At 54.2% G+C, this 16,748-nt stretch overlaps 1 protein-coding gene across 1 annotated transcript in view; it reads left to right on the top strand.

The window, feature by feature from the left end:
- The first annotated feature begins 7,638 nt into the window (after window positions 1-7,638).
- Window positions 7,639-16,748, top strand: part of LOC144609224 (insulin receptor substrate 1-B-like) — a 138,649-nt gene continuing 129,539 nt past the window's right edge. Inside the window, exons 1-2 of the mRNA XM_078427643.1 lie at window positions 7,639-8,075; window positions 8,151-8,339. Of these exons, the coding sequence (XP_078283769.1) occupies window positions 7,913-8,075; window positions 8,151-8,339 (352 nt within the window). The 5' untranslated portion in view covers window positions 7,639-7,912. The remainder of the gene's footprint in view (window positions 8,076-8,150; window positions 8,340-16,748) is intronic.

The raw sequence follows: 16,748 nt of genomic DNA, 5'->3' as shown, positions 1-16,748 counted from the left end.
GTGGAGAAGAGGCCAGAATCGGGGTGATGTGGTCCCTTTTACGGGTACCCGTCAGGAGTCTCGCTGCGGCGTTTTGGACCAGTTGCAGGCGGGACAGGGAAGATTGGCTGATCCCAGTGTATAGGGAGTTGCAAGTAGTCTAGGGCGGGAGGAAATGAAAGCTGTGAATGATTTTTTCAGTGTCGTCGAATTGGAGGAAAGGTTGATTTTGGCTCTGGTACGAAGTTGGAAGAAGCTGGCTTTTACCACAGCGTTGACTTGCTTGTCAAACTTTAATGCAGAGTCAAATATCATGCCGAGGTTTTTGACATTGCGGTTTGACTAGGCAGGATAGGCTTCCAAGACTGCCTGTTATCGATTTGATGGAGTCGGGGGGGGCCGAATAGGATGACCTAAGACTTGCTCTCGTTTAATTGGAGGAAGTTCTGTGCCATCCAACATTTTATGTCCTCAAGGCAGTTGTGAGAGGCTGTTTAAATTTGACTGGTTGTTGGGTTTCAGGGGGAAGTAAAGCTGAGTGTCATCGGCATAGCAGTGGAAAGAATGCCGTGCCTTGAATGATTTGGCCCAAGGGGGAGCATGTAATAGAGAGAAGAGAATGGGCCTAGGATGGAGCCTTGTGGAACTCCGCAGGAGAGGCTAGCTGGAGCAGAGTGAATAACTGCCTATGTTGATGGCGAAACTCCTATCTTTGAGGTAGGAAACGAACCAGCTCAGGGCAGTGCCATCAATGCCAACCGCGTACCGGAGACGGTCAATAAGGATGGTGTGGTCCACTGGTATCGAACGCTGCGCTGAGATCGAGAAGGAGCAGGATTGCACAGGGGCCGGTTGTCGATGGCGGGGAGAGGGGGGAGAGAGAAGAGAGAGAGAGAGGGGGAGAGAGAGGGGGGGAGGAGAGAGAGAGAGAGAGAGGGGGGGAGAGAGAGAGAGAGAGAGGGGGAGAGAGAGGAGAGAGAGAAGGAGAGAGGGAGGAGAGGGGGGAGAGGGGGGAGAGGGGGAGAGAGGGAGAGAGGGAGAGAGAGAGAGAGAGAGAGAAGAGAGAGAGAGAGAGAGGAGAGAGGAGAGATAGAGAGAGAGAGAGAGAGAGAGAGAGAGAGAGAGAGAGAGAGAGAGAGATAGAGATAGAGAGAGAGAGAGAGAGAGAGAGAGAGAGAGAGAGAGAGAGAGAGTCACACACACACACTCTGGTTCCTGACTCCCTTACTCTGGGTAAAAGACTCTGTGCTCCCACCCTATCTATTCCCTTTATGATTTTTGTACCCCTCTATAAGGTCGCCCCCTCATCCTCCTGCGCTCCATGGAATAAAGTCCAGGCCTGCCAACCTCTCCCCTAGGTGGCAGCAATGGGACTGTGTCAACTGCTGCTTTCTAGGGAATGCGAAGAAGGGTCCCGACTCGAATGTCAGCTGTTCACGTTCTCCAGGGATGCTGCCTGACCCGCTGAGTTACTCCAGCACTCTGTGTCTATCTTTGGTGTAAACCAGCATCTGCAGTTCCTTCCTACAACTGACTCTTGACTTTACGCTTGCTTTGGTTGCCCCCTGCTTAGATTTTTTAGATTTAGAGATACAGCGCGGAAACAGGCCCTTCGGCCCACCGGTCCGTGCCGCCCAGCGATCCCCACACACTAACACTATCCTACACCCACTAGGGACAATTTTTACATTTGGCCCAGCCGATTAACCTACAAACCTGTACGTCTTTGGAGTGTGGGAGGAAACCGAAGATCTCGGAGAAAACCCACGCAGGTCACGGGGGAGAACGTACAAACTCCGTACAGACGGCGTCCGTAGTCGGGATCGAACCTGAGTCTCCGGCGCTGCATTCGCTGTAAGGCAGCAACTCTACCAGCTGCGCCACCGTGCCGCCCTTGGGTGTGAAGAGCTCTTCACTCAGCAAGGACTCCTACTCTCTGATGTAGCAAGGCAAACACCAAGCAGGGATGGGAAAGGGGCTGGACACTGACATAACTAGCACATCCTTGCTATTGAGCAGTGCAGCGTAGGTTCACCAGGTTAATCCCCGGGATGGCGGGACTGTCGTACGAGGAAAGATTGAAAAAGACTGGGCTTGTATTCACTGGAATTTAGAAGGATGAGAGGGGATCTTAGAGAAACATATAAAATCATAAAAGGACTGGACAAGCTAGATGCAGGAAAAATGTTTCAATGTTGGGGGAGTCCAGAACCAGGGGCCACACAGTCTTAGAATTAAGGGGAGACCATTTAAAACTGAGGTGAGAAGGAACTTTTTCACCCAGAGAGTTGTGAATTTGTGGAATTCTCTGCCACAGAGGGCAATGGAGGCCAAATCACTGGATGGATTTAAGAGAGAGTTAGATAGAGCTCTAGGGGCTAGTGGAATCAAGGGATATGGGGAGAAAGCAGGCCACGGTTTACTGATTGTGGACGATCAGCCATGATCACAATGAATGGCGGTGCTGGCTCGAAGGGCCGAATGGCCTCCTCCTGCACCTTATTTTCTATGTTTCTTTGTTTCTATAATTTAGTTTAGTTTAGTTTAGAGATACAGCGCGGAAACATTACCTTTCGGCCCACCGGGTCCGCACCGACCAGCGATCCCCGCACATTAACACTATCCTACACCCACTAGGGACCATCTTTACATTTACCAGCCAATTAACCTACAAACCATCAGTCTGTAGAAGGATCTCGACCCGAAACATCACCCATTCCCTCTTGCAAAAAGTCTATCCCCTACTCCCAATTCCTCCGTCTACGCCGCATCTGCGCCCGGGGATGAGGTGTTTCACACTAGGGCTTCCGAGATGTCCTCGTTCTTCAGAAAAACGGGGCTTCCCTCCTCCATTATAGATGAGGCTCTCACTAGGGTCTCTTCTACATCCCGCAGCTCCGCTCTTGCTCCCCCTCCCCCCACGCGCAACAAGGACAGGATCCCCCTCGTTCTCACCTTCCACCCCACCAGCCAGCGGATCCAACATATCATCCACCAACATTTCCGTCACCTACAACGGGACCCCACCACTGGCCATATCTTCCCATCCCCTCCCCTCTCTGCGTTCCGCAGAGACAGTTCCCTCCGTAACTCCCTGGTCCACTCGTCCCTTCCTACCCAAACCACCCTAACCCCGGGCACTTTCCCTTGCAAACCGCACGAGATGCAACACCTGTCCCTTTACCTCCCCCCTCAACTCCATCAAAGGACCCAAACAGTCTTTCCAGGTGAGACAGAGGTTCACCTGCACCTCCTCCAACTTCATCTATTGCATCCGCTGCTCTAGATGTCAACTTATCTATATCGGCGAAACCAAGCGCAGGCTCGGCGATCGCTTCGCTGAACACCTGCGCTCGGTCCGCATTAACGCAACTGATCTCCCGATGGCCCAGCACTTTAACTCCCCCTCCAATTCCCAGTCTGACCTCTCTGTCATGGGCCTCCTCCAGTGCCATAGTGAGGCCCGCCGGAAATTGGAGGAGCAGCACCTCATATTTCGAAGCAGTTTGCAGCCCGATGGTATGAACGTCGACTTCTCCAACTTCAGATAGCTCCTCTGTCCCTCCTTCCCCTCCTCCTTCCCAGATCTCCCTCTATCTTCCTGTCTCCACCCTATATCCTTCCTTTGTCCCGCCCCCCTGACATCAGTCTGAAGAAGGGTCTCGACCCGAAACGTCACCCATTCCTTCTCTCCCGAGATGCTGCCTGACCTGCTGAGTTACTCCAGCATTTTGTGAATAAACCCATTCCCTCTCTCCTAGATGCTGCCTGACCCGCTGAGTTGCTCCAGCATTTTGTGATAACCTACAAACCTGTACGTCTTTGGAGTTTAGGTGAGAGGGGAAAGATTTAATAGGAAACTAAGGGGGTAATTATCTCACATGGAGGTTGTAAGTCAATGGAACGAAGATAGACACAAAATGCTGGAGTAACTCAGCGGGTCGGGCAGCATCTCTGGAGAGAAGGAATGGGTGACTTTTGGGTCGAGACCCTTCTTCAGGCATATGGAACGAGCTGCCTGAGGAGGTCGTTGAGGCAGGTACTATAACAACATTTAAAAGGCATTTAGATAGGTACATAAGTTTGACAGGATTTGGAGGGTTAGAGTTAGGGTATGGATGGGTATGGATAGTGTTAATGTGCGGGGATCGCTGGTCGGTGCGGACCCGGTGGGCCAAGTACAGGCAGGTGGACAAGTGTAGATGGGGCATCTTGGTCGGTATGGGCCGAAGGGCCTGTTATTATGCTGTGTGACTCGAAGCAGACAGACACACACACACACACACACACACACACACACACAGACACACAATGGAATGAATGACCCTGAAAAAAAAAATCATTCACAACCGCAATAAATAGGCTAGCAAGCCAATTAACCTACAAACCTGCACGCCTTTGGAGTGTGGTAGGAAACTAGAGCACCTGGAGAAAAACCCACGCGGGTCACGGGGAGAACGTACAAACTCCGTACAGACGAGGTCAGGATCGAACCCGGGTCTCTGACCATGAGAGGCAGCAACTCTACCGCTGCACCACCATTACGCCCTGCACAATTCCCTTTATCAATTGTTTGTTTGTTTGTTTGTTTGTTTGTTCCTGAACTACAGCCAAAACGGTACGCGATAGCGCGACAATTCTAGGCCCACCTTATTCACCGTCGTCCCCTTGGTGCTAATGGAAGAAGTTTCATTGAAATCGGCGTTATATTTTTAAAGTATACACATTTTAAAGTTTAAATCTATCTCGTAGGGAGGGGGGAGGAGGGTGGATAGGGGGGGGTTGAGGGGGATGGAATGGGGGAGGGGAAGAGAAGAGGGGAGGGGAGGGGGGGGAGAGGGGAGAGGAGAGGGTGCTTCACCAATGCAGGAAAGGTTTGGGCCCAACGGGTCCACTTGGTCCACTATTCTCATAAAAGCAAAGCTTGCCACTCGGCCCACCACATCTGCTAGCTCATTCATTGAGGTTGTGAATGGTTTATTTGTTACGCACTCTCCTACACAAATCCAATATTCCTTTTATATAGAAAAATCTATGAATCTCTGTTTTTAACAGAGACCCCCCGTAGTTGAGAATAAGATCAATGTCTGAAGAAGGGTCCCGACCTGAAACGTCGCCCATCCATTCCCCTCCACAGATGCTGCCTGACCCGCTGAGTTCATCCAGTAGAACTTTGCATGAGCCCTTTTGTACCCTGATAAGAACCATGAAACCATCCACTCTGTTGAGAATTCCAAAATCTTAACCCAATTAAGTCCTTAGAATAAGACATTAATTCTAACGAAGACTTTAATGGGGTTAAGACTTTAGCATTAAAGTTTTAATCTAAAGATTTTTCTTTAGGTGAACACATTTCTTCTCATCTCTGATCTGAAGAGCAAATCCTACATTTGATTTGAAGAAGGGTCCCAACCCGAAACGTCACCTATCCCCGTACTTCAGGGATGCTGCCTGACACTGCTGACTTACTCCAGCGCTTTGTGTCTTTTTATGTAAACCAGCGCCTGCAGTTCCTTGGCCGCCTTGGCTGTAAATCGCCACAACATTATCATCCCACATCTACTATTGAGCTCCATCAGAACCTTCAGCAAAACACAAAGTCCTGTTGCAACCCAGCGGATCAGGCAGCATCTGTGGGGGGAAATGGACAGATGACATTTCGGGTCGGGACCCTACTTTGCCTGTCCAGTTCCCTCCTCAGATGCTGCCTGACCCACTGAGTTATCGTATCATATCATATCATATCATATCATATCATATCATATCATATCATATATATACAGCCGGAAACAGGCCTTTTCGGCCCACCAAGTCCGTGCCGCCCAGCGATCCCCGCACATTAACACTATCCTACACCCACTAGGGACAATTTTTTACATTTACCCAGCCAATTAACCTACATACCTGTACGTCTTTGGAGTGTGGGAGGAAACCGAAGATCTCGGAGAAAACCCACGCAGGTCACGGGGAGAACGTGCAAACTCCGTACAGACAGCGCCCGTAGTCAGGATCGAACCCGGGTCTCCGGCGCTGCATTCGCTGTAAGGCAGCAACTCTACCGCTGCGCCACCATGCCTAGATAGAGCTCTAGGGGCTAGCAGAATCAAGGGATGTGGGGAGAAGGCAGGCACAGGGTACTGATTGTGGACGATCAGCCATGATCACAATGAATGGCGGTATTTATTTTCACAACACGCTGGAGTAACTCAGCGTGTCAGGCAGCATCTCAGGAGAGAAGGAAGGGGTGACGTTTCGTGTCCGAAGAAGGGTATCGACCCGAAACGTCACCCGTTCCTTCTCTCCTGAGATGCTGCCTGACCCGCTGAGTTACTCCAGCATGTTGTGAAAATAAATACTTTCGATTTGTACCAGCATCTGCAGTTATTTTCTTACACAATTATTGCAGTTGTCCAGGGCCCTAGTGAGACCGCACCTGGAGTACTGTGTGCAATTTTGGTCTCCAAATTTGAGGAAGGATATTCTTGCTATTGAGGGCGTGCAGCGTAGGTTCACGAGGTTAATTCCCGGAATGGCGGGACTGTCATATGTTGAAAGACTGGATCGACTAGGCTTGTATACACTGGAATTTAGAAGGATGAGAGGGGATCTTATCGAAACGTATAAGATTATTAAGGGGTTGGACACGTTAGAGGCAGAAAACATGTTCCCAATGTTGGGGGAGTCCAGAACAAGGGGCCACAGTTTAAGAATAAGGGGTCGGCCATTTAGAACGGAGATGAGGAAAAACTTTTTCAGTCAGAGAGTTGTGAATCTGTGGAATTCTCTGCCTCAGAAGGCAGTGGAGGCCAATTCTCTGAATGCATTCAAGAGAGAGCTAGATAGAGCTCTTAAGGATAGCGGAATCAGGGGGTATGGGGAGAAGGCAGGAACGGGGTACTGATTGAGAATGATCAACCATGATCACAGTGAATGGCAGTATTTGTTTTCACAAAATGCTGGAGCAACTCAGCGGGTCAGGCAGCATCTCACGAGAGAAGGAATGGTTTATTCACAAAATGCTGGAGTAACTCAGCAGGTCAGGCAGCATCTCGGGAGAGAAGGAATGGGTGACGTTTCGGGTCGAGACCCTTCTTCAGACTCAGACCGAAGGGTCTCGACCCGAAACGTCACCCGTTCCTTCTCTCCTGAAATGCTGCCTGACCCGCTGAGTTACTCCAGCATCTTGTGAAAATAAATCCCTTCGATTTGTACCAGCATCTGCAGTTATTGTCTTACACAGTGAATGGCGGTGCTGTCTCGAAGGGCCAAACGGCCTCCTCCCGCACCCATTTTCTATGTTTCTATGTTTGTGTAAAGTGCATTTTGCCCGCTGCAAGGATGTTTATGCTGAGTTTGAGGGAGGGGAGGCTTCTCTACTCGTGGGTGTCAAGGAGGCTGCAATCTTCATGCAGTTTATGTTTGGGAGTGTGTATTCTTGTTGAGTGGAGGTGTGGCTGGTGCTGAAGGGAGGGCGGGCGCTAGGACCCAACTCTCTCTCTGTGTATATATATATATATGTGTGTGAGTGTCTGTGCCTCCTGGCTCCCCATTTAGAAATGCAAATCTGCTCAGCAGTTTAAAAAAAAATGCACACATGCACCCGAGGTATCGTGTGTGTGTGTGTGTGTGTGTGTGTATAAATTTGCAAAGGGAGACAGGTCTTGTCAGAGGCGCTCAGCAATAACAGAGCTGCAGGAGGCGGAGGGGCGCCGATGGGATTTAAAAAGAGACACATATATTTTTTGCAAAAAACAACTTTTGCATAGTTTTATTTGCAAGACAGCGGGGTGGGTGCAAAGGATATTTGAAGAGAGGGAGAGGAAAATAAGGAGCGGCGGAGCGAAGAGCGTGAGAGAGGGCAGAATCGTTGGTGTTTTTTAATCGTTGGTGTTCGCTTTTTTTTTTTTTTTGCATTGTTGTTCGTTCGCTGCAAATGGCGGAGGATTGGCTGGAGGACGACGTGAGGAAGTGCGGGAGCCTCCGAAAGTCGAAGAGTTTGCACCGGCGGTTCTTCGTGCTGCGGGCGGCCAGCGAGCGCGGGGCGGCGCGGCTGGAGTACTACGAGAGCGAGAAGAAGTTCCGCGCGGGAGGAGGAGGAGGGGGCGGGGCCGGAGCCGGGGGCGGGGGAGGGGCAACGGCAGCGGGAGCCCCGCCCACGGCCCCGCCCCCCACCCCCAAGCGCGCGCTCCAGCTCAACGGCTGCCTGAACGTCAACAAGCGTGCGGACTCGCGCTGCAAGTACCTGCTCGCGCTCTACACACGTGACCAGTGCCTGGCAATGGCCGCCGACAGCCCACAGGAACAGGACAGCTGGTACCGCGCCATACGACAGCTGCTCACACCTGGCACACCTGGCACAGGTACGGCTCACACCCCACACACACACCTGGCCACGGCCGCCGACAGCCCACAGGAACAGGACAGCTGGTACCGCGCCATACGACAGCTGCTCACACCTGGCACACCTGGCACAGGTACGGCTCACACCCCACACACACACCTGGCCACGGCCGCCGACAGCCCACAGGAGCAGGACAGCTGGTACCGCACCATACGACAGCTGCTCACACCTGGCACAGGTACGGCTCACACCTTACACACTCACCCCTCACACACACCTGGCAATGGCCGCCGACAGCCCACAGGAATAGGACAGCTGGTACCCGCGCCATACGACAGCTGCTCACACCTGGCACAGGTACGGCTCACACCTTACACACTCACCCCTCACACACACCTGGCAATGGCCGCCGACAGCCCACAGGAGCAGGACAGCTGGTACCGCACCATACGACAGCTGCTCACACCTGGCACAGGTACGGCTCACACCTTACACACTCACCCCTCACACACACCTGGCAATGGCCGCCGACAGCCCACAGGAACAGGACAGCTGGTACCCGCGCCATACGACAGCTGCTCACACCTGGCACACCTGGCACAGGTACGGCTCACACCTTACACACTCACCCCTCACACACACCTGGCAATGGCCGCCGACAGCCCACAGGAACAGGACAGCTGGTACCGCGCCATACGACAGCTGCTCACACCTGGCACACCTGGCACAGGTACGGCTCACACCTTACACACTCACCCCTCACACACACCTGGCAATGGCCGCTGACAGCCCACAGGAGCAGGACAGCTGGTACCGCGCCATACGACAGCTGCTCACACCTGGCACACCTGGCACAGGTACGGCTCACACCTTACACACTCACCCCTCACACACACCTGGCAATGGCCGCCGACAGCCCACAGGAACAGGACAGCTGGTACCGCGCCATACGACAGCTCCTCACACCTGGCACACCTGGCACAGGTACGGCTCACACCTTACACACTCACCCCTCACACACACCTGGCAATGGCCGCCGACAGCCCACAGGAATAGGACAGCTGGTACCGCGCCATACGACAGCTGCTCACACCTGGCACACCTGGCACAGGTACGGCTCACACCTTACACACTCACCCCTCACACACACCTGGCAATGGCCGCCGACAGCCCACAGGAACAGGACAGCTGGTACCGCGCCATACGACAGCTGCTCACACCTGGCACACCTGGCACAGGTACGGCTCACACCTTACACACTCACCCCTCACACACACCTGGCAATGGCCGCCGACAGCCCACAGGAACAGGACAGCTGGTACCGCGCCATACGACAGCTGCTCACACCTGGCACAGGTACGGCTCACACCTTACACACTCACCCCTCACACACACCTGGCAATGGCCGCCGACAGCCCACAGGAACAGGACAGCTGGTACCGCGCCATACGACAGCTCCTCACACCTGGCACACCTGGCACAGGTACGGCTCACACCTCACACACAACACACACACCTGGCCATGGCCGCCGACAGCCCACAGGAACAGGACAGCTGGTATCGCGCCATCCGACAGCTGCTCACACCTGGCACACCTGACACAGGTAGGGCTCACACCTCACACCCCACACACACACCTGGCCATGGCCGCAGACAGCCCACAGGAACAGGACAGCTGGTACCGCGCCATACGACAGCTGCTCACACCTGGCACACCTGGCACAGGTAGGGCTCACACCTCACACCCCACACACACACCTGGCCATGGCTGCTGACAGCCCACAGGAGCAGGACAGCTGGTACCGCGCCATACGACAGCTGCTCACACCTGGCACAGGTAGGGCTCACACCTCACACCCCACACACATACCTGGCCATGGCCGCAGACAGCCCACAGGAACAGGACAGCTGGTACCGCGCCATACGACAGCTGCTCACACCTGGCACACCTGGCACAGGTACGGCTCACACCTTACACACTCACCCCTCACACACACCTGGCAATGGCCGCTGACAGCCCACAGGAGCAGGACAGCTGGTACCGCGCCAAACGACAGCTGCTCACACCTGGCACACCTGACACAGGTACGGCTCACACCTCACACCCCACACACACCTGGCCATGGCCGCTGACAGCCCTCAGGAACAGGACAGCTGGTACCCGCGCCATACGACAGCTGCTCACACCTGGCACACCTGGCACAGGTACGGCTCACACCTCACACACTCACCCCTCACACACACCTGGCAATGGCCGCCGACAGCCCACAGGAACAGGACAGCTGGTACCGCGCCATATGACAGCTCCTCACACCTGGCACACCTGGCACAGGTACGGCTCACACTCACCCCTCACACTCACACACCTGGCCATGGCCGCCGACAGCCCACAGGAGCAGGACAGCTGGTACCGCACCATACGACAGCTGCTCACACCTGGCACATCTGGCACAGGTACGGCTCACACCCCTCACACACACCTGGCACACCTGGCACAGGTACGGCTCACACTCACACACCCACACACACTCACTCACCCCTCACACAGCAGGACAGCTGGTACCGTGCCATCCGACAGCTCCTCACACCTGGCACACCTGGCACAGGTAGGGCTCACACTCACCCCTCACACTCACCCCTCACACTCACACACCCCTCACACAGCAGGACAGCTGGTACCACGCCATCCGACAGCTCCTCACACCTGGCACAGGTAGGGCTCACACCTCACACCCCACACACACACCTGGCAATGGCCGCCGACAGCCCACAGGAACAGGACAGCTGGTATCGCGCCATCCGACAGCTGCTCACACCTGGCACACCTGACACAGGTACGGCTCACACTCACCCCTCACACTCACACACCCCTCACAGCAGGACAGCTGGTACCGCGCCATCCGACAGCTCCTCACACCTGGCACAGGTAGGGCTCACACCCCACACACACACCTGGCAATGGCCGCCGACAGCCCACAGGAACAGGACAGCTGGTACCGCGCCATACAACAGCTGCTCACACCTGGCACACCTGGCACAGGTACGGCTCACACCCCTCACACACACCCACACACACTCCTCACACAGCAGGACAGCTGGTACCGCGCCATCCGACAGCTCCTCACACCTGGCACAGGTAGGGCTCACACTCACACACCCCTCACACTCACCCCTCACACACACCTGGCAATGGCCGCCGACAGCCCACAGGAACAGGACAGCTGGTACCGCGCCATCCGACAGCTGCTCACACCCGGCACACCTGGCACAGGTACGGCTCACACCTCACACACCCCCTTACACACTCACCTCACACACCGTCTCACACACCCCTCACACACCCAACACAACAAGTACCACTCCCCTCACACCCAACACAAGTACCACCCCTCACACACACCCCTCACACACCCCTCACACTCACACAGCAGGACAGCTGGTACCGTGCCATCCGACAGCTGATCACCCCGGGCACACCTGGCACAGGTACGGCTCACAACCCTCACACACACACCTCACACACACCTGGCAATGGCCGCAGACAGCCCACAGGAACAGGACAGCTGGTACCGCGTCATACGACAGCTCCTCACACCTGGCACACCTGGCACAGGTAGGGCTCACACCTTACACACACACCCCTCACACACTCACCTCACACACCATGGAGCAGGACAGATGGTACCACGCCATCCGACAGCTGCTCACACCTGGCACAGGTACGGCTCACACTCACCCCTCACACTCACACACCCCTCACACAGCAGGACAGCTGGTACCGCGCCATACGACAGCTCCTCACACCTGGCACAGATAGGGCTCACACCCCTCACACTCACACACACACCTGGCAATGGCCACCGACAGCCCACAAGAACAGGACAGTTGGTACCGCGCCATACGACAGCTGCTCACACCTGGCACAGATAGGGCTCACACCTTACACACTCACACCCCTCACACACACACACACCTGGCCATGGCCGCAGACAGCCCACAGGAGCAGGACAGCTGGTACCGCGCCATACGACACCTGGCACACCTGGCACAGGTAGGGCTCACACCCCTCACATTCACACACACACCTGGCAATGGCCGCCGACAGCCCACAGGAACAGGACACCTGGTACCGCGCCATCCGACAGCTGCTCACACCGGGCACAGGTACGGCTCACACTCACACACCCCTCACACACCCAACACAACAAGTACCACTCCCCTCACACCCAACACAAGTACCACTCCTCACACACACCCCTCACGCACCCCTCACACTCACACTGCAGGACAGCTGGTACCGCGCCATCCGACAGCTGCTCACCCCGGGCACACCTGGCACAGGTACGGCTCACTCCCCTCACCCCTCCACTCTCCCCTCCACTCTCCCCCTCCACTCTCCCCTCCACTCTCCCCTCCACTCTCCCCTCCACTCTCCCCCTCCCCTCACCCCTCCACTCTCCCCCTCCCCTCACCCCTCCACTCTCCCCCTCCCCTCACCCCTCCACTCTCCCCCTCCCCTCACCCCTCCACTCTCCCCCTCCCCTCACCCCTCCTATCTCCCCTCCACTCTCCCCCTCCCCTCACCCCTCCACTCTCCCCTCCACTCTCCCCCTCCCCTCACCCCTCCACTCTCCCCTCCACTCTCATTTCTTCACCCCTCTCACACATTCACTCCTCTCACACCTTCTCTCACATCTCGTGCCTTCACTCCATCCTTCACACGTTCACTCACATCTTCACTCCTTCACGCCTTTCCCCCCTCACACCACTCCTACTCACATCTTCCCATATACCCTCACCCCTCCACTCTCCCCTCCACTCACCCCCTCCACTCACCCCCTCCACTTTCCCCCTCCCCTCACCCCTCCACTCTCCCCTCCACTCTCCCCCTCCCCTCACCCCTCCACTCTCCCCCTCCCCTCACCCCTCCACTCTCCCCCTCCCCTCACCCCTCCACTCTCCCTCACCCCTCCACTCTCCCCCTCCCCTCACCCCTCCACTCTCCCCCTCCCCTCACCCCTTCACTCTCCCCTCCACTCACCCCCTCCACTCTCCCCTCCACTCTCCCCTCCACTCACCCCTCCACTCTCCCCCTCCACTCTCCCCTCCACTCTCCCCCTCCCCTCACCCCTCCACTCTCCCCCTCCCCTCACCCCTCCACTCTCCCCCTCCCCACACCCCTCCACTCTCCCCTCCACTCTCCCCCTCCCCTCACCCCTCCACTCTCCCCCTCCCCTCACCCCTCCACTCTCCCCCTCCCCTCACCCCTCCACTCTCCCCTCCACTCTCCCCCTCCCCTCACCCCTCCACTCTCCCCCTCCCCTCCCCTCACCCCTCCACTCTCCCCCTCCCCTCACCCCTCCACTCTCCCACTCCACTCTCCCCCTCCCCTCGCCCCTCCACTCTCCCCCTCCCCTCACCCCTCCACTCTCCCCCTCCCCTCACCCCTCCACTCTCCCCCTCCCCTCACCCCTCCACTCTCCCCCTCCACTCTCCCCCTCCACTCTCCCCCTCCCCTCACCCCTCCACTCTCCCCCTCCACTCTCACCCTCCCCTCACCCCCTCCACTCTCCCCCTCCCCCTCCACTCTCCCCCTCCCCTCACCCCTCCACTCTCCCCCTCCCCTCACCCCTCCACTCTCCCCCTCCACTCTCCCCCTCCCCTCACCCCTCCACTCTCCCCCTCCCCTCACCCCTCCACTCTCCCCCTCCACTCTCCCCCTCCCCTCACTCCCTCCCCTCACTCCCTCCCCTCACCCCTCCACTCTCCCCCTCCACTCTCTCCTTCACTCCTCCCACCTTATCCCTCACAGCTTCACTCCTCCCACACCTTCATTCCTTCACACCTTCATTCATTCCCTCCTATACCTTCACTCCTTCTCTTACAGCACTCATGTTCCCTCTTTCCCTCCTTCGCTTCTTCCCTCGCACCTTTCCTCCCTCACATTCCCTCACACTTTCCCCCACACTTCCACTCCTTTCCTCTCTCCCTCACACCTCCCTCCCCGCACATTTTCTCCCTTCCTCGCATCTTCCCTCCCTTTCTTGCATAGTCCCTGCCTCCATCAGACCTTGCCTTCTCCCCCTCACACGTTCACTCGCTCACTCACACATCCCAAACTTCCACACACTCTTTCTCCATAATCTTCATTCCTTGCACTTTCCCACCCCTATCCTCCTTCACACCTTCGCTTCCTCCCTGATAATCTCTGTCCCTCTCTTTTTCCTTCCCTCATGCTCTCCTTGCCTTCCATCCCACACCGTCCACCTCCCCCTCCCTGCACTTGCTCGCTCTCCTTTCATATGTTCTTTCCCTTATGTGCCTTCTCCCCCTCTCCCCTCCCTCACACATCCCCTCCTTTACACTACCGTGTGCCTTTCTCAGTATCCTTACATATGTCTTCATCATTCATCTCTTCATACCTTTTCCTCTCTCTTCCCGTCGTTGGTCATTGAAATCTTGTTTTTTTGTACAAACTATTCTCTGATGTTCACATGTTTGCTTCTGTTTTTCGTTCCTGTGTTTTCATATCTTCCTCATTTGCTAAATCTCTCCATGTCTTTGTGTTATTTTCTTCCTTCCTCCTATGTTGTGAAATGCTTTGTTCGTAGTTTTTATATTATTATTTTACCTGCTTTCTCTTGGCTTTTTTTTACCTTCCTCCTTTGTCTGTACTATTTTTGCATTTGTAAAGTAATCATACTTCAGAAGGAAGTGGTGTTTGGCTTTGGCATGTTGCTATTTCACAACTTCAACAAACCAGGTTCGACCTTGATATCCGCTGCTGTCTTTTTGGAGTTTGCACGTTCTCCCTGTGATCACATGGGTATCCTCTGGTTTCCTACCACATGCCAAAGATACACAGTTTTGTTGATTAATTGGCCACTGTGATCTGCCTGTCGTTTGTAAGTGGGTGGTAGTGTGGAGGGACTTGGTGGTATAGATTCATAGTCTTACAGAGTGGAAACAGGCCCTTCGCCCACACCGGCCAACTTGTCCCATCTACACAAGTCTGCCTGCCTGCCTGCGTTTTGCCCATATCTCTCTAAATCATATCTTATCCATGTACCTGTCTAAATGTTTCTTAAACGTTGCGATAGTAACTGCCCTCAACTACCTCCTCTGGCAGCTCATTCCATACACCCACCACCCTTTGTGCGAAAAGGGTCGGAGAATAAAATGAAAATGTTGGGGAAATAAAATAGGATGAGTGTAATTTACTACTTTATGGTCGGTGCAGACTGTGTGGGACTTATTTCTGTGCCTATTGATTCTGTGGCTTCATTGATTTTGTTTTTGAATGTACTTGACATTTGTCATAGAGTTGTACAGCAGGAAACAAGCTAATCTGCTCCCTATGTCTATACCGACTCGTGGACACCCATCCCCATTAATCCCATTTTACAGCACTTGCCTGTAGACCTCGATGCCTGGGAGATTTATGTGCTCATCTAGTCACTTCTTAAACGCTGTCAGCGACTGCTTTCACCACTGTCCCCAGCAGTATATAGCAGGGACATTCCCTGCATTCCCTGGGTAATAAAAGTACCTCTCCCATCTAACTTGGCAAGAAACAAGCTAGAAGCTCATTTATTCTCTTCCAAAATAAATTTACTTTAAGAAATGCTGTTTAAAAAAACCTCCCACATTTTAGATCTGAAACTGTCCCACCTTTTCCTGTTAGTCTGGGACATTGAAACCATCAAACTTATTTCTTCTAAAATAGACACAAAATGCTGGAGTAACTCAGCGGGACAGGCAGCATCACTGGAGAGAAGGAATGGATGACGGAAACTAGAGATATGGATGGGTACAAAGAGAATGTAAGGTGTGAAAAGGACAGACGGATCAAAGTAGACAAAGCTCAAGGAGATGTAGAGTGGTTCATTGTTGGCTGAGGGGAAGGTATGCAATGAGGCTTACAAATAGTAAAATTAATCAGGACCCTGAAACTAGCTGGAGAACTAAGGTGAGAGAGGGAAAGCAAGGGTTACTTGAAGTTAGAGAAATCAATATTCATACTGCTGGGTTGAATCTGAGTATCCAATCATTAAATTGAACCAAAAAAGACACAAAGTGGTGGAATAACTCGGTGAGGCAGCACCTTTGGAAAACCTGGATAAGTGACGTTTCAGGTGGGGACCCTTCCTCAGACTTCGACCCGAAATGTCACCTATCCATGTTCTCCAGAGATACTGCCTGACTCGCTGGGTTGCTCCAGCACTTTTGTGCTTTGCTCAAGATTCCAGCATCTGTAGTCTCTTGCGTCTCTAAATTGTCATAATGTGGTGATAATGGTTTCAATGTAAGCACAGAAACAGATTCATATAAACTGTTGCAACAACAATGTTGTACCATTTACACTTGCACTGAAACAAGCAAAACTCTTACCAGAGCACTTGCATTCATTACAGTAGTCTCCTTATAT

This window comes from Rhinoraja longicauda, chromosome 34, assembly GCF_053455715.1.
Source record: "Rhinoraja longicauda isolate Sanriku21f chromosome 34, sRhiLon1.1, whole genome shotgun sequence".
Lineage (NCBI taxonomy): Eukaryota > Metazoa > Chordata > Chondrichthyes > Rajiformes > Arhynchobatidae > Rhinoraja > Rhinoraja longicauda.
This window is presented reverse-complemented; position numbering and strand designations above follow the sequence as displayed.